An 18,680-nucleotide genomic window follows, 5' to 3' on the forward strand; every position below is an offset into this window, starting at 1 on the left:
CCCAAGCAGGAAGCAAATATGTTGAAGAGGGGTGGTCTGCAGCCTGCTGAGGGAGGTATGCTTCATGCCTTCCTGCAACAATAATTCTGTAGCACCAGGTTAATTGGGCTGTGGAAAAGTACAGATAGCTTCTTTAGGGTTTAAACACAGCATGTTCTGCAACGCTACCAATCTGTGCAGCATATTTGGAAAGTGAACATGGGAGATTAAGCAGAGAGTGGGGGGCTGGTTGTGGCGTTTTATATTTAGTTTTATTCCAAGAATAACAACAGCTATTTTCTTTGAAACAGGTCCATGATTACCTTAGGAGCAAGTTGTGTTCCCTCTATGAAAATGACTGCATCTTTGACAAGTTTGAATGTGCATGGAATGGATCAGACAGGTAATCCATCTTTATGTCCATCACTGTCTTCATTTAGCAAAAGAGTGTCCATGTAATGGGGAAGAGTCAGAAAGTAAAGTGTTACACATGTTTATTTCCACATCAGTTTGCATCTTCACAGGTGCAGGTTCATAAAAGGTGTTTGGATATTGGTAGGATTGTAGCTCTGACCTCCTTAGACATGATGTATACCTTGTTAATCTTGCCTCATGCCTTAGGGGGAAAAAAACTCTTCCAATTCTGTTTTCACCGAAATCATAAGTGGGCTGCAAAAGTTAAAAGAATATTGCCAACTCGCACAGCCCCACCAACACCCTAAGGAAGCTTCTGTGATCCTGTATTTACACATGAGCTGCTTCAGAAATTCAGCTCATTTACTGGAAATGGGGAGTAAGGAAAGGCAGCCACAAGCACCCACTGGTTCTCTGCAAACTGCTGCCAAATGACAGGTTTTTTCTGATACCTACCTCCACCAGAGCAGTCCCTTTCCTTGTGCACTGAAGGAGAGCTCCTTGTTTTTGTCTTGGACATAATACCTTGTTGAGTATTTTAATGAGAAATATTGGCATAGCAAGAGCGAGGATGCGGATGCAGTGTGGTAATGCCATAATGTTAGCAAATGATGTCAGTACTTTGGAGAGTAGGAATATTGTACAGGAAGAACTGAGTAGCCAAGAGGAATGGGATAATAAAAATGGATGAAATCCAAGAGTATAATGCAAGGTGAGGGTTTTAGTTAAAAGAAAACACAAACCTTCATGTTATCAGTTGGAAGCAACTCACAGAGACATTCATATGCTAGGTGACTGTGGAAGGGATTAGCAGTCTACAAAATGCATGTGAAAGAGAGCACAGGAGCCAATTTTGAATGGCACACAGTGACTCCTGGCTCAGCAATGCTAGGAGCCGAGAGGCAAAGATTTGGCACTTGCTGAGGGCCTGGAGCTGTGCCTTCAGCTCACTTAGCCTCTCATTTGGAAAAGGGAAAACCAGTTCATCTCATTGTATTTGTAGCAGGCTTGCCCTCCTGAACTGGGCAAGGATTATGAAACAGAGTGTGGGGCAGCTGTGAAAAAGGCAGATATGATCCTTGAATGGGCAAGGCTGGGATATCCAGCAGAGAAGGAGAGCGACATTATGTTACGGTCTTATTCAAAGACCTTTGGACTGCAGTTACACATTTCTTGTCCCTCATCTCCAAGGTGGAGGAACTAATTGGGCAAATGGACAGCTGCTCTAAAGAAAGGAGAGGGCAGGAGTTTGGTTTTGATCAGCTTAGCAAAAGAGAAGCGAAGATTATCCTTTCTTCTAGTAGGTATGTTAAGGAGGTATATATAGGGAGGAAGAGGATCTAGCTAAGACAAATGTGAATGACACAACAGCAAATAGCTACAGAACAGGTAATTATAGCCTGGAAATTAGAGGTAGTTCATACCTATCCAGACAGTGACAGTGTGGAACAGTCTTCCTGTCCTGAGTAGTAGCGTTGTACGAAGCACAATTGTTTTGATGATGGTGCTCAGGAAATTTGTGAAAGCAGTTATACGAGACATTGCTTAAAATGACAAGTGTCTGAACTTGGAAGTGCAGAACAAGGTCTCTTCCAGTCCTGTGTTCCACAAATGCAGACAAAGTATGATGCCGTACCCTGTGTAAAGGGCATCTTCCCTTTGGACTACTTTCCTTTGCTCAGTTTCTACACCTGCCCAATGGAGAGATTCTGTATTTATAGAATCACAGACTGGTTTGGGTTGGAAGGGACCTTAAAGCTCATCTAGTTCCAACTCCCCTGCCACGGACAGGGACACCTTCCACTAGACCAGGTTGCTCAAAGCCCCATCCAGCCTGGGGCTTGAACACTGCCAGGGATGGGGCAGCCACAGCTTAGCTCTGGGCAACCTGTGCCAGTGTCTCACCACCCTCACAGTAAAGAATTTCTTCCTAATATCTAATCTAAATCTACCCTCTTTCATCTTAAAGCCATTCCCTCTTGTCCTATCACTACCTGCCCTTGTCAAAAATCCTTCTCCCTCTCTCTTTTTTACTAAGAAATAAACTTTTACCTTGTATCATTTATTATGCAAATGAAATCATATATTTCCATTATCTCTGTTGTGTCCATGCCAGGGTAGTGTGTTTTCTGGCAAGGATTAACTCAGCATTGAGTATCCTCTGTGATACAAACTGTTGGTCATTTTAAATGACTTAGGTAGACCACACTGGGCAAAATACTTCCCAGATTGCTATGACTGCAACTTGGGCACCAGCTGTTGTTGCAGAGATGGTTTTGATACGGTCAGGAAGCAGGAATGACCCAGAGAAGTTTTATGTTTGGGGGCTTTTCTCTGAACCTCCCAAACTCATGCATGAATGGGTGTTCTAGCAGAGGGTTATCTCAGCAGACTGGTTACTGCTTGAATTTGATCTTACTAGAAATACCAAAATTAAAGCATTTATTGGAAATATGGACAGTGCTGTTCCCTAAATCTGGCACAGAACAGCACAATCAAATCATTTAGATATTGTGAAACTTTGAAGCCCTAAAGCCCCCAAAATTCAGGGATTTTCACATCCTTTCAAACCACTTTGCCTATCCTTGGTGGGAATTCCCAGTGCATTGTAGAGGATGGTCGCTTGTTCCCAAGCCCAGAGTCCCCTGTAATCAAATGAAGTGCTGCCATCCTCATTAGTGCTGTAAGACCTGCCTCTGGATAGTTGCCTGGTAATAATAGAAGTATTATTCAATATAAGGATTTAAAGTGAGTGTAATATTTTCGTTCCTACTTGACAGATCAGAAAGATCAATGCAGTGAGTAATTATTAAGTGGGAACATTAGATTGTGAGGGCTTCATTTATTGTACTGCCAAGACACTGACGCATTGTTAGTCGTGCACAATTACCAAATCCATCACTGAACACAATACACTGCTCTTGATTGTAAGAAACTGTTGAGTAGAGTAGCTGGCAACATTTGGCAAAAGATAAGGGTTCTCTTTAATTTAGTTGTTTCTTTCTAAGAGTCAAATACATCAGCACTGATGTTAATCTTTTGATGAATATCTGAGCTTCTTGCTTCTGTGTATGACAAGTATTGTATTGTTTTGCTACATATTACAAGGATTTTTTTTTTGGTGGGTGTTAAATTATATTTGGGTACCAGTAACTCTTAAAGAACAGTTAATTTGGACAGCAAGGTCACTCAATTTGATCCTCTTGGTATGTATATTTTCTTAAAAGGACTGCTGCTGGGTAAGCAATACTTACTACAAATGGTGCTCTTAAGAGATGCTGCAGTATGTAACAGTAAACTGCACATATATATGTGTGTACATATATATACATAACTAACAACTGCAGTTCTAAACATGTTAATTTTATCTTTTGGAGACTTTAAAGCTACAGTGACAATTTAAAGTAGAGCAAGACAGGATTGCTCAGTTGAAAGAGAAAGCATGTTTATTATTTAGGTGAAAATCCTTAAATTTTTTTTTTTGTCATTACTAAGAAGTTAATCTAGACTATAATAGAACCTGATGGTGAGGCTGTTTACAAAAAAAATCAATGTACGTGAGCTCTGATTAGAACATGATTGATGCTCAGTTACTCCAATGAACAGGAACTAATACAATCAGACAGAGCCGATCTCATTTGCTGAAGGGCACATTAATCACTATGTACTTTGGCAACAACAGTGGTCGGGGGGGAGTCAAGCAGGGGTCTTACACTAATTCAACCAGATGAGCACATATTATCTCTAGCTGAGTATATTACACTAAAATCATGCCATCTTTATTGTATATACATCATTACATGACTATGCAGAATACGTGAGCTCTATTTATACAGCGATGTAATTTAGTTCTTCCATTCACTTCCATAGTCAAATCTTTTAATAATGACCTGCAAGACACTGTTTTCTTCCCACTGTCAACCAAATCCATTTTGTTATTTCAGACTTACCTCAAAACCTCACACTTTTGCAGCTGTTTGTGAGCTAAAGAGCCAGTAAAAGATAAAAATAACATAGTAATTCTACATGGTAAATACCTTACTATTTTATTTTTTTTTTAAGACTTCATATCAACGAGTGTATGGGAACCCTTCCAGGGAGACTTCTGAATACTATCATGATAAGTGATAGGCTGTAAGCAGATGAGTGAAGTCACATACAACTGTTCAGTCAGTCCTTTCCTACTGAACTGTCATTCATTCCACGGAATATCCGTCAGCCTTCACTCTAATCAGGCGGAATTGGCAGGTCCCAGTGGATGAGATGTTAACAGTCTATTCCTGTCTGGCAGCATGCTCCATGCTGGAGAGCTAGAAGACATTTTGTTCTTGAAGCTCGGCATGTCAAATATTAGCTTGGAAGGACTTGGGGATCCCCTGTTCTTACTCCCAGTCTTATACCAGCCAGCTGTACCACAGTGCCACAACCCTGAATCCAGTGTCTCAACGTTTTCCACCAGCATGCTCCCAGGTGGTTTAAAGTTCGTTCTTTGTAATGGAGAGTCCATAGCTTCATACAGTGCAGTGTAAAGGAAAATTTCCCAATACGATAGCACCGTTTGCAGCAGTGCTTCCTCCTTTCCCTTTGTTGTAATAAATCTAATTTTTCATTCCTGTGAAAAATGTTTTTGAAGAGTTTACCTGGAACCAGTCCTTTCTTCTCATAAGGTCAGCTTTGTCAAGAAACCAGATATGGTGGAGCTTGCAAGTCAGTCCCAGGAGACTGCAGATGTGCTGTTCTGCACTGGTACACTCGGTAGTGAAATCTTGCAAATTTAGGGGCTGAAAATATGATTGGGGAGACAGTTCTGGGTCAAAGAAATGGTTCCTTTTCATGCTGGATGCTTTGAGGGTCATCTTTGCAGTGTTTTGCAAGTCTGGAGGCAGGCTCTGGTGGAAGCTGTTCTCTGAGTCTCTTCCCCTCACACCTGCTTGGGTTTGACGTTCTGTCTCTCTTGCCTCAGGCAGTGATGTTCTGCTGCCACATTTGCAGTGAGGGACAGGTTACCTGGGCTGCTTTTGTTTTTCCTGTCATCCTTAAACCTAGTGTGTACAAGTCCTTGAAGCCTTGCCCAGTGTTAGTCCTGTCACACCATCCCATGACTTCTGTGCTCTCTTGAGCAACAGTGAAAGAAGTGAGCTATGACATGAGCTATATTTCTCCAGACAGTAGAAATCCAAAGATGAATAAAAATGTCTGTGCATCCAGGAAGTCTAATCTGGGCCACAGTTAGCCCAAAAACTCATTATAAAAAAGTCTTTAAAAAAACCACAACAAAACCTACACAAAACAATGTGAAATGAGTATGGTTCGGTTTTTAAGCAAGTCTTAGTTCCAGCGGATACTCCCAGAGCTTCAGGGCGAACCCTGACATCCTGGAAGGCAGCTGAATGAAGCAATTTTGATAAGAACTGTTGTGTGCAGCATAGATGACATTTAAGAGCTTGGCTTGCAATAAAGAAATCTGAGCGAAGTATGGGAATAACAGATATGAGAAAGACAGAGATACGCCAGTTCTTAGTGACTGCTGTTTGATGAAATCTCAGTGCCCCCAAAATATTGTGGAAGATCTCATTGCGGTTTAGTACAAATGATGTAATCCTATTCAGATGCCCTTAAGGTTGGTGAAATAGGGAATTTGCCAAAAGGCCATCAAGGCCTGTGCTGTGATTGCCCAGCTGTAAAGCAGATTGCACACATGGGTGCATGCAAACCCATTTTTTACAGCCCTTGGCAAGAATAACAATTCTGCAAAATAGACAACCAGCAGTGCTTTTCCTTCCCTGCATCCCATGGTCAGCTGCTCCATGGCCAGCCCAGCCTTGCAGATCTCCCAGCATCCCGACATCTTTGGTGCCACAACCTGCACTACCAAATCCCTGACAGTGGTTTATATGTGAGGAGAAAGGAGAACCTCCCACCAGCTCATTTCTCCTGCCTTCAGCTGGTTAAAGGCTGAAGAAGTATGGAAGGATAAAAGAAGGATGGAAGCCCCAAACCCTTGAGAGCTGAGCAAGCTGTGTGTGAGAGTAATCAAGGCTGGAGGTAGTGGGAGATTCCAAAGAGAGGGTAGGCAGTGAGACCTCCAAAAGTAAAATGAAGAGATTGGGGGGTAGGGAGGAGGACCAGAGAAAGGGAAATTACAAAGTGAAGTGAAAGAGACAGGACAGAGCAGGGAACAGAGAGTGAAGTTAAGGAGGATACTTCAACAGCAGGAGAGAGTGAGGCAGATAAGGTATTTTTTAGAAAGTGTAGAGCAGAATAGAGGGAAATGGAAACAGGGAGGGGAGAAGAAGGGGAAGGAGAAGGAAAACCTACCTGGAAAGTGTGCTAAAGGGCAGAGTCAGAATTGGAGGAGATAAAACAGAGGAAAAAAAAAAAAGAGAACAGAATGGTGACTAGAGAGGGAGTAGTAAGAAAAGTCAATTGATAGAAGTAGGATTGGTCTGCTCTGGGGTTTTCTCCTCTGCTTTTACCTCCTGCAAGAGTACATTTTTCACAAGAAAGGGAAAGACTTTGGGCCATAGCAACCCCACATGAGGACTGAGGTTTTGTGGCAGTGAGATGGCTCAGATTGCATCATTAATAAGCAAGAACACCCCAGTGTCAGTGCAGGCTGGATGAGTTGGTTGTGTTTTGTGTTGTCACTCTAAACACTCATACCCGAAGCATTACCAGGAACCCTCAGAGCTTGCTTGGATGTGCTCTAAAAGGGGAGCACAGAGCACTCAGTGTGCTCTGGGAGCAGCACCATGCCTAGAGGAAAACATGTTCCTCTGGTGGGGCAGTGCAGGAGGGCTAGCAGGGACCTGTGTGAATGCATTTGGGGCCCTGCAGATGCGGGGCATTGCCGCTGCTTCCAGAGCACCAGCCAGGCTGTCAGTGTGCGAAGTGTAGCAGCGGTAGCCATGTCACTGCCATTTGGGGTTTCTTCTGCTTTTTTTGCTTTTCTTCCCTCTTTAAAAGTTATTATCTTTTTATCATGCTGCCTGTAGCTGTGGTGGTTTGAGCTGGGCACACTCTGATGCAGCTTTGCTCCAGCCTGAGCTACCACTGTGGTGCTCCTCAGCGTGCACTGGAGTGTGTTCTGCATCCTAAACACTCCTGCACGGCTGAGATATGTGCCTCTGACCATGGGTTGCACAACTTTAAACATGCTTTACGAATAGAAGTAAAGGTAATTAGGCAGAGCTTTTCCGAGCTGCTTCCTTACACACCTATGAATTAGTGTGGGACATTCTGGGTGAGAGGCTTTGTTTGGTTTCTTGAACCAGCCTCACTTGCAAGGATTTTGTGAAAGCACTTGTCATAACACTGCTACGCAGAGCAGAGTCTGGAAATACAGAACACACTCTTCCTGTACTCAGCTACATTTTTTATTCTAATATATGTATGTATATAAAATTCTCCTTATTGCATATATTCCATTATTGTACATTATATTTTCCTGAACGGGAATAAATTGCAGGCTTACACCTAGTTCTTGTTCTCTTTTATTGTTATTTTAAGCAGCAGGTAAGGTTATAATCCATCTGTGTTTGTGACCTTGAACAAGAATGGGCACTTTCTCATTTACATAATGCTATTTTTTACTGAGCCATTAAACTGCAGAAAAACAGGGCCAGCATGGAAAGTAGTCATCTACATATGTTAAAAAAAATAACTGCAGTAAATCCAACTGGAGAAAGCAGACTTTTAAAGAGATGTGAGTGTTCAAGAAATTAAAAAGCAAATGGACTGTAAAGGCAGTTTTACTGCAAGCAAAACCTCCTAAAACAAGATTCTTGACAAATACCGCTCTGTGCATTCGGTGTACTGGTACTCTGCCTGCATGAACACTGCTCACCCTGACAGTTCCTCCCTTCATCAGGAGGGATGCTCCCTACTCCCCTAGAACCACAGCTCTGCAGCCCATGGCCCACCGTGCCCCAGTGTTATGAACCTGATTCCAAATTTTGCCTGGGGGGATAATGCCCACAGTGCTGAGCTGGGCTGTTTGCATCTCAAACTGTGTATGTTAGCGCTGAGATATGAAATAGCCGCGACTTTTTCATGTTGTGAATAACCATTACAGCAGGAGCTGTAAATGACAAGACACGGTGATTTGGAAGGAGTGAAACATTAGATTTACTGCTGTTGATTCAGTTTCTGAAATGGGCACTAATCTTGATCAATAGGCTTTCTGCAGCTTCTGGGACACGTTTTATCAAGCTGTCACACTGACTCTTGTTTTTTTTGCTTGTGGGGTTGTTAACTTGTGCCTTACTAAGCAGGATTGTGCCAGGCCTTTGTGGGTGAAGGTAAGGGAAACCTCACTGCACACAACCCAAGGGCTGGCTGCAGCTACATATGGCCAAGTGTCTCTGTTGCTCATCCCCAAACTGAGCAGCAGAGCAGCCAGTGGTGTGCTGCCTGGAGACCTCAGGAAAGCAGCCTCCCGACAGGATGAAGGCTGGAGGTGAGCTGTTGCTGAGGGCAGTGTGTGCTGTGTCTCTGTGCTACACCTTTCTGATTTGCAGCAGTCTCCTTTAGCGCTTCAGAAGCTATAAAAAGCTCAGTGTGGAATCAGCTGTCATCACACTCCAGTATGCCATCAGCAAACGTGGAAGCAGGATGGAGCTGGCAGTCCTGCTAGTGATTCACAGTGTACAAATCCAGCTCACCCGCTCTAGTTACCCCACAGTGGCTCTGAAGTGAGCGGAGCTGCTGTCAGTCAGTAGCTGTAGGGTAAGAGCAGTTAGCTGCACAGCTCCCATTTCTGCCGTTTTCAGTGTATTATTCATTTGTATTACAGTAGCTCCTAATGGCCCCAAATGAGATCAAGTCGACACTGGCTGGAGGCTGTGCACATAGTGTAAGACAGCTCCTGAATCCAGGAGCATCTAATCTAATCAGCTAGTGAGCATCTGTATGGTGGAGAGTATAGTTTATGCCTTTGAATTCTTCCACGGGTGCATATGCTGTGCTTTCCTCGCCAGTGTGCTGCTCAACACAGCTTCCCCCCAGCTGTGGGGGGGGGGGACAACAAGTGGGAAACAACAGCAAAGTGCTGAAGCAACTGTCATTTGAGATGGATTTTAGTTTATTAAATGCGAAGCAGGTGAAATATGCTCTGTTGGGCTGTACTATAAAGGCAAATAGTTCCTGGTTGCCTGAGTCTTAGAACTGTGCAGCTTTTCCTGTGGAGACCTGACTGTTCGGGTGGATGCCTGCTTCCAGAATGGAAATTCAGAAAAGACTCCCTATCTGGGGCTAAGACAGGAGAGTTGAGCGTGGCCCTCTCTTTGCATGTGGAAAAAGTTCACAGGGGATGAGCTTTCGAGCAAGGCTCTGAAACCCATGATTATGCTAATCCAATAGCCTGGGGGCCATGGATGAAATCCTGAATTCATTAAAGTTAGTGACAAAATATCCTCCCCTAGGGACTGGGGGAATGAAGCAACTGGCAATCCATTATTTCAAACTACAAGCTGATTAATGGGGTAATTTTTATACAGATCGAGGGATGTTTTCTGTCCCTTTCTCCCAGACCCAGAAATATATCCTGACTTGAAGCTTTATTCAAACTCCATAGAAGAGATGACAGAATCCTGGTTATCAGTGTATTTATTTCTAAGAAGCATTGTAGATGATACAAATTTTAATGGTGTCGAGACTTGCAAGGTCTATGGCCTCAGAAGGGAAAAGGGTTTATTCTGGAAAGAATTTACTTGTGCAAACTCAGTGTCATTTTTCAGAACCTTTCAAAACACCTTTCTTCAAAATACTCATTCAAATGTATAATTCAGTAGTAAACCTTGTTATTGTATCGAAGTGTTTGAAATACATGGAAATGTTTTTTAAAGACTTTGTCTGGAATCATGGTAAATCTCAGCTGTCAGAAAAGACAAAGCTCTGGGGAAGGAGAAAAGCCTGAAATACATGATCCTTAAAAACGTGTAAAAAGCTGGACGGTAATTAAAAATAACTTTTAAAGACATATTACTTCTATTGTCTTGTGAAGTCACTCTCACGACGTCATGGTCCTGACATTCCTGCATGCTTCAGCTTACGAGTTTTAGGTTTTTAACTGTGCTTCCCATTGAATACTCTAGTAGGGAAGGGGAAGACAGTGGTAGAAAACCATGCACTCTGGGGAGTAGTGGAAAAACTCCTGGTTTATATCCTTTCGCAGCTGAAGCCAGAAACTGTCTTATCCTGAGGTCAAAGCTGTCCTGAGCCAGTCGTGTTAGTCGACTTCCCACAAGCTGCTGTTTAACCCTTTGTTCTTGTTCTCTCTCCCTGCAGTGTGATAATGACCGGTGCGTATAACAACTTCTTCCGAATGTTTGACCGGAACACCAAGCGGGATGTGACCTTGGAGGCATCCCGAGAGAGCAGCAAACCACGAGCTATTCTCAAGCCCCGGAGGGTCTGCGTCGGAGGCAAACGGAGGAAAGATGACATCAGTGTTGACAGTTTGGACTTTACTAAGAAGATCTTGCACACAGCATGGCACCCAACCGAGAACATCATTGCTATAGCAGCGACAAACAATCTGTACATATTTCAGGATAAAGTGAACTCAGAAATGCACTAGATTTATCAATATCCCTCTATATTTACAAACCAGCCTCTTGAGAGTTGTAGAAGGATGTGATCTTCACAAAAATTGTGGCTTCTGTGGTGGGATTTGTAGGTTGCATCCTTTCATCCCTCAGCCTGTATCATTACTGGTGGCAAGCCAACTACTTCTATTTTCCATCACTGCAACTGTATGAGTAAAAGGCACGACTGCAAATCCAGTACTGTGGTCTGTATTGGTTCCTTTAAACAAACAGGGGTATTTATTCACTTTGGGAGCGTTCCTGAGTAGGGCTGAAGCTGCTCAGCTCCTGTTAATCTTTTCAAGGGTCTCAGTGGCTCACAGGGCCATGCTGTTCTGGTGCCCTGCCTGCTTTTGCAGTCCACAGCATTTACCACATTGTTAGAGCTTTTTGCCTCAATCTCTTAATTATTTTTTTCAGTAATGTTTTCCTCTTTCAACTAAGCCAGGTCTGTTTGAGTGAATGAATAGCAACATCCCTCTAGACCATGTGGCACATCATTGAGAGTGGCCTCATGACAGTTACAACTGGAAGCAGGATTGCTGCCAGTGAAAAGCTGCCCTATCTCACCTATCCCATTCCCTTCTTTATAACACCCTCTTGTTTACTTATTTATTCACATTGCTTTGTGCTTCAACTTCCCAACTGACAGACTGATATAGTTACTCAACCAGCTTACTTTAAGAAGTTTATTCTCCATAGATCTCTGCCCGGTTTAAAACAATAACTAGTACCTTCATCACGTGGAGGACTATGTAAAAACTTGGTATTGCCACTTTCAGAAGCATCTGGCTGGTCGGACACAGCCTGGCAGTTAACATACATACCCATCCTGCCATTTTAGGGGCTGGACTTCTGGAAACCTTGGCTGTAAGTGCTGTCCTTGAAGGCAACAGTCAGCTTCAGTGGGAACAAATTTACGTCACTGCTAGACACTTCAGAAAGTCAGAAAGTCCCTTGTTTGTTGATTGCAGCATGGTTATTTTAGTCCTGGCCTTGGGGAATACAGGCAATGTAACTGTAAAAGGAATGGTGCTGCGACATGCAGCACTTGTCAGTGAATTTTAACACTTTTAAATGAGTCCACTGCTGGGAGACAAAATTATTCCTGGAGAAATATGAAACATAAAAAGCTCCAAACAAAACCAAACCTTCTTCCACATAAATACCGTTAGATCTATCTCTGGTTTAAAAGGAACAGTGATGGATAAATGAGAAAGGAAAGTACACACAATCAGTGTGGCACATGCAGGAATCATGTGGGAATGGTGCAGTGGGCAGGGAGTCCTCTTAATCCAGGAAAAGAAAGTTCTGCTGCATCCCTAATAGCTCTGGCAGAAAAATTAATATCCCAAAGGATTTCTTCTCAAACCATGAATAAAAGAGCACACCTCACGTGGCCTGTTAATCTGCCCATATTAAAACTCCTCAGAAAAAATAAATCTTTAAGCCATTATGCACTGATTTCTTGGTAAGTGGAGAATGTACCAATGAAGGGATCTGCATTCTTTTCTATTTTGGTTTGGGGGGAAAGGGTGAAAATCTGCTTACAAGAACTAATGAAACAAAGCTTTTATATGACAACACAACACATGAAATCAGTACGTTGAAAAGTTTTCTAGGTCAATGCTGTGTATTTTGTGTGTAGAAGCACAGACGCATGTGCATCACTTCCCAGCCACACCAAACACATACAGTATGAAATGCGTAGGTTCATTTTAAAGGGAGTGTTTGTTTATAACACACTGTATGCTGTAGCAGGCATGGACAGTACATGTACATATTTATTCTAATGAAATTTAACAAAATTGCCTTTTCCCCTCACTTGTAAAAAGGTTTAAGAATGTGGTAAATTGTATAGAAAACTTGTTAATGCCAAAATACCGCTTCAAGAGTGTCACAATTTCTTTGACTTTTGGCCTCCTCCATTAACCTTTGCAGCTGAAAAACAAATAATGCTGTCAGCTCATATTGGCATTTACAGCTAGAAGTACTGTAAAACATATATTTAGCTTTTAACATTCTCAAGTAAGTAAGTTCTATAGATACCTTATTATAAAGCAGATCTTAATACCACAGTTTTTTGGTTTTAATTTGAAGTACCTTACTCTGTTACAGCTCTGGGTACCAAAAAGAACGTTAAAATTAAAGAAAGAAGTATATCTTCGGAGCTTTATAGAACTAATGAAATGCCCAACCAAAATACCATGAAGTGATTATAGAGGAAATAAATAGAAACCTTTCAAACACCAGTATTCCATTCCTGTCTTTGACATCACTACTGCAGATCGGTTTCCTGGTTTCTTGAATGTATGGAAAGTCAACATCGTCATTGTGATAGTTTCCAACTTTCTTTTTTCTTTTTAGTTTGAGCTTTCAGTGGTGTAGAATAAGTGACGGTAAAGTTGGTAAATCTGATTGTTTTGAAAGCTGTTGTTCATGGCTGCATTCTTTGTGTTGCACAAATTAGCTAACTGTTGTTGAATAAAAATATAAATATGTTAATACCAGCTTTTTCAATAAAACTACAACCAAAAAGGCATAAATAGATGACTTCCAGGCACAGCTTATTTTTAAGCTAGACATGAAAGAGTTGTTTAGCTCCTTTTACAGAGGAGGAAGAGTCACAGGGATTGGGACTCACAGGACAAGCAACTGCTATGTGAACCTAAGGTGGTGCGGCAGGTAGAGAGGTGAACAGAGTGCCCAGAGCAGGGCTGACTTGGGGGTTTAGCATTACAATGAGTGTGCATAGACAATTAGAGCAGAACTGGAGATATGCTTGTGATTCATCCCTTGGACCAGCTTGTTCCTCTGCTCATAGCCTAGCACAGACTTAAAGAGGTTGGAGTCTCAGTTTCCTACAAATGGAATAAGAGACATGCAATGTGAAGGGACACACACAAATACAGGCTAAAAAATGGCACTGGTGTCATCACTGGCCAGGTTGGAGACCTTCCAGCGCAGCAGGCCATGAGGACACGTCTGGGATGTGTCCAGACCTGGCCTCCTACATGAGACAGACATTGGCCAGGTGACAAACCAGGGGGCTACCAGCAGAGCAGTGTCCCTATTCCACCCCTTCCCCTCTCCCCCCACTTCCTTTCTACCTCTACCACAGGGGAAAATAAATACATACAGAAATAGATATTTAATAAGAAGGGAAAAGAGTGGCACACACACACAGCTAGGAAAGGATTCACTTCCCAGTGATGCCTGACCCTCGCTGTTCATTGTGATGCTTGCCCAGATCTTGGACTCTTCCTTTGAATCTCAGTCTATTATTATTATATAGATATATTTATATTTATGTATATAAAGCACCTATCACCATATTGATGGTGATATCACCTGCCTGCATGTTCTGTATGGAGCCCTGGGCTGTGAGAAACCACATGGCCATCAGCACACATGCGTTAGACACTGAAAGACTGAGTCCTTTTCCTGGATGCAGACCAGAATAAATATGCCTCAGCTGTTGTATTAGGCAGTGTGTTGCTCTGCAAAGCTCTCCCAGAGTTTACATGCTAATTTCCCCCCCTCTTCTTTTGGGAAGACACAGTCAATCCCACTCATTTAGATGGACAAATATGGCTAGGCACTGAGGAGCGAAATCTCAGCTGAAAATCAACACATCAAGCAATACCCTATTTACCTTCCCAGTTCCCCTTTTCATCCCTAAATACCCAGTAGGAGCAGGAGCCAGATGGCAAACTCTGTGCATTTTTCACACGCATACTTAGTAGCTGCATACAGCAATTTAACCCTTTATGGTTGGAGGGGGGTACTGACGTGAGCCACCTGCTTCTCCTGTTTGCAGCCAGCAACTCATCTTGCTTTCAGGCTAAGTCCTTTGGAGCCTTCCAAGGTTGTGGCTATTAATTCCTGATGAGAGGGCAAGTACAAGGATTGTTTGCCTTCTATGTCCAATTTTCAGTAACATCATTATCATCAATTTGCTCCCACTCCCAACAGTAATCCTTTTCCATTTGCAGTCTTCTCAGCAAATTGCATTAGGTCTAAAATTAGAGCATGAATTCACTTATCATGCTTATGTGCTAAAACCTCAGAAGGCAACAGTACGACTGGAGTGGGTGAGATTCAAAAACTTGGGCCTAATTTCAGAAGATGCTTGGGACAATGTGTTTCCTTGGCTTTGTGAAGCCAAGCTAACGTCTGGCTGTTGTGTACAGGACAGGTTGCTGTGCACACTGGAAAGGTTTGCTTTCGGAGGGCACCATAAGAAAGCTTTTCTTAGAAGCGGATGGTTTTTTCCTTCTCTCTGAAGTTGGACAAGGATCAAACTTTTATTCATGTGAAAGTCAGCACAATGCTTTAGGCAGTCAGAGATCCTAAATCTGGCCCCTAATGCAAAACATTTCATGTGAAGCACCTGACTGAGCAGACTCCTCGGCTATAAAAGCTGCCATGAATATGGATCAGCCAGGCAAGGCACAGCTAATTACTTGTCTTGCCATTTGCCAAGTGGAGACAGTCAATGAGTGGGACAAGATCCTTAAACCAACAATTCCATTAAACAATTATTTTAATTATCATGGTGATGCTATGTATTCTTTTTATAACACGCTACTAAAAAGAATAAAACCTGCAATAGTGACTCTATCGAAGGATGCAGGGTGGTTTGCTGGAGAGCCACTCCTTGTTTTAAAGCTAGTAATAATCATACTTGTAGCATGTGCATGTCTCATGCAGCAGCCTCATCCAAGATATCTGAACAGATTCCCAAGCAGATTAACTTTACATAAGGGACCAAATTCTTCAAGTGGTAATAAACTGACTGTGCTCTAGGGAGAGGAGTGCTTAGCTTAGAGAAACCCCATCACCACCTTCTGTGGCTTCATCACCATTTCTGCAATAGGAGGAGTAAGTCTGAGGAAAAAAATCAGTGTAAATGATAAGTGATTGATAAGTAATAAGTAACTGAAACTGGAATTAGGGTGTCAGATTGGAGCAAAGAGGTTGGTATTCTTCCATGCTTTACCTGTAAAATAAATGCTGCCCGAGCAGGACACCAGAGTGAGACCTCACTGCCAATGACTTGTGCCAACATCCCAGCTCTGGCAGGCTCTAGCTTTCATTTCTCCCTGGGGAGGTTTGAACATCCCCATCAGCCCTGGACCCGGCTCCTTTGCACTTCAGTGGGAAGATGCAGAAGGAAGCAGAGGTTTCCCTCAGATAGGCAAGATGCTGGCATTGCGACCTCTTTGCAATACAGGAGACAATGCTCACAGTAAATTTATGCACATCTCGGATTGTCTCATGGAAGAGGTGGGGAGGAGAGTGTTGCTGGTTCAGTTATCAACCTGTGACATCTCTGCTAACGCCTCTCTGCAATGGACAGCTGCACTCTCTGTTTCTCACATCTATTGATCTGCAAACCCAGATAAATGTTGCTGCATGAAATGCACTCTGTCAACATGCTCAAAATACTCTCTGCAACCTCAGCAGGTAAAGACTTACTTTAGAATGAAATGAGAGAGAAGCTGTGCTGGTTTATACCACCTTCCTCCACACACCTTGTAAGGATAGGCATCTTTTAAAATGTCAGGCTATTTTGTGCTGCTATTGCAATATTGCTAATGACTGTCCACAAACCCAGTGCTCCTTTTAAATCTGGTATCTCCTGATCACTTCGTAGAGCTGCAGGAAATCTCTCCTTGCACAGCTTATCCCCAAGGTCCTGTCAAACCAGCCCCAAAACTAAACTCTTCCAAGATCTGCTCTTCATTATAAAAGAGTGGAGAAGGTGGTTCTTGCTCAGGAAGGTCAATTGCAGCCTGAGGCAAAGCCAAAGTGTGGGACAAAGATTTCCCTTGCTCCCTCTACACAGTCTGTCCCCACAGACCCTTACCCCACACCCCCCCTGGTCTGTTGTGCTGTTCACTCTCTGTTGCCTTTCTTTCCAGCTCATCCTACACTCTCCATGTTTTCCCTTTAGCCTGCTCCCTGGGCTACATCCAGTGGCCAGAAGCCACTAAAATCCCATTGACTCCCACCAGTGGAGCAGGCACAGCCACCTCTGCAGGCTGCAGGAGCAGTTTCTCGTCGGCATAACAGTAAGTGCCCTGTAATCTCCCTCTCTCCCGAGCTGTCAGAGAAGAAAGCCCTATTTGCCAATACACTATATTTCAAGTGGAAGGTTTACAGAGTCGGAGCGGTTGTATCTTAGCAACCACCAATGCATTAAGAAAGCAGTTTAACTGTTTAAACCTTCAATTAAAAAACCCACCACAAAGAGGCGACTCTCCTGTACAAGACACATATCCCTTCCAGCTATTCACCAGGAGGGGCACGACTGCCTATACACATCCATTCGCCAAAATGACCACACCTAAATCTTCCCCCTTCCTGACATACACAACTCAGGTGCTGTTGTGGCCCATACCTGCATCACTTGCCCTCCTGCAGGAAGAGAAGCAGAGAAAAGGCATCTTTTTGCAGAGACGCCCTGAGGGTTTTTGTATTGGTCTCATCCCCATGGGAGGCAAATCAACATCTTCAAGAGTTTCCAAGGGGAAATAAGTCCCAGAGTGAAAACTCAGAGTGACATAGGAACAGGGCTGTGATTGCCCTACCTGAGATGCTGTGATGCAGCATCTATTCCCTGATTTGTACAGCTTAGAAATGCAATCTTGTCCCTTCCAGGGTAACACCTTCATTATTAATCTTCAGATACACCTTTCCCTCAGTTCTCTTCTTCCATAGATTTGGGCCAGTGGCAGACCAGAGCCAGGCCTTGTGCTGCTTTACGTGCACACCCAACACAACAGCTGCTGTGAGGTTTTCTTATCACCCCTGCAGCATATCTGGATTTCATCCCTGACCTGACAAAGTTACAACAAACCCAACAGGGCTTCTGCAAAACTCAGTTTAGACAAACCACTGTTTTATGCTCTGTAAAGGAAGTCTCGCTGCACTATGTTCCATTTTACATTATTCTCAACTATCTGATCCACATTGTGTGATGACACACTGCAGCAGCAGGATGAACCCCAGTGTACTGCAAAGGGAGCTAGTAGGGCATCTTTATTTCTTGAAAACAAATGGCTGTGAATAATCCCTCAAAGGGAGCTGCTTGAGCAGAACACTCTGAGGAGCAGCATAGAGCCCCTCATCCACAGATTGACTTTTTTCGCACAGAAATGTATGCCTACCTGCAATCCATAACCAGCTTCTGAAAGGGAGTAGGAGCACATTCTGGCATTACACAGGTAGGTGTTTGTATAACCCACAGACTCCCTGGGATGAAGAAAGGTAGCAGCTGGTGTCTATCTTGTTCTTGCTTCATAGATGCACTATTCAGGAGAAACCTACTGTAATGATTACAGCAAAATTAAAGCAACAAAGGAATTCTGCCAGGACGACCACTGGTCCTAAGGAGTACCCATGCTAAATGAGAACTGCGATATAAGGCACGTGCATGTACTCAGTGTATCCATCTGTGCTTAAAGACTGTGTTACCTCTGAGCTGCAAGACAGAAGAGCCGCCCTGGGCTAGAGAAACTTGAGGCTGTAGGATTGAAATACTCCCATGGAGATTCACTTTTTAAACAACGATTAAAGATCAATTGAACTGTTACCAGAAGCAGCATTAGGAGAGATTTATGAATCATCCGTTTATAACTCTAGGAAAGCATCTTCTGTAAAGAGAAGACTGAAAAATCCATTTATTGTAAAACC

The 18,680-nt window shown here is 43.1% G+C and overlaps 1 protein-coding gene across 5 annotated transcripts in view; it reads left to right on the top strand.

Annotated features, from left to right (window-relative positions):
* Positions 1-13,527, top strand: part of PPP2R2C (protein phosphatase 2 regulatory subunit Bgamma) — a 198,195-nt gene extending 184,668 nt beyond the window's left edge. For 4 of the 5 annotated variants that reach the window (XM_030491966.1, XM_030491964.1, XM_030491965.1 and 1 more), the window contains 2 exons: positions 291-382; positions 10,681-13,484. In XM_030491966.1, coding sequence (XP_030347826.1) covers positions 291-382; positions 10,681-10,972 — 384 coding nt within the window. In that variant the 3' untranslated portion in view covers positions 10,973-13,484. Of the gene's footprint in view, positions 1-290; positions 383-10,680 lie in introns of all 5 variants that reach the window. The other variant, XM_030491963.1, reaches the window with a different exon arrangement.
* Positions 13,528-18,680: the final 5,153 nt, after the last annotated feature.

Source organism: Strigops habroptila, chromosome 7, assembly GCF_004027225.2.
Source record: "Strigops habroptila isolate Jane chromosome 7, bStrHab1.2.pri, whole genome shotgun sequence".
Lineage (NCBI taxonomy): Eukaryota > Metazoa > Chordata > Aves > Psittaciformes > Psittacidae > Strigops > Strigops habroptila.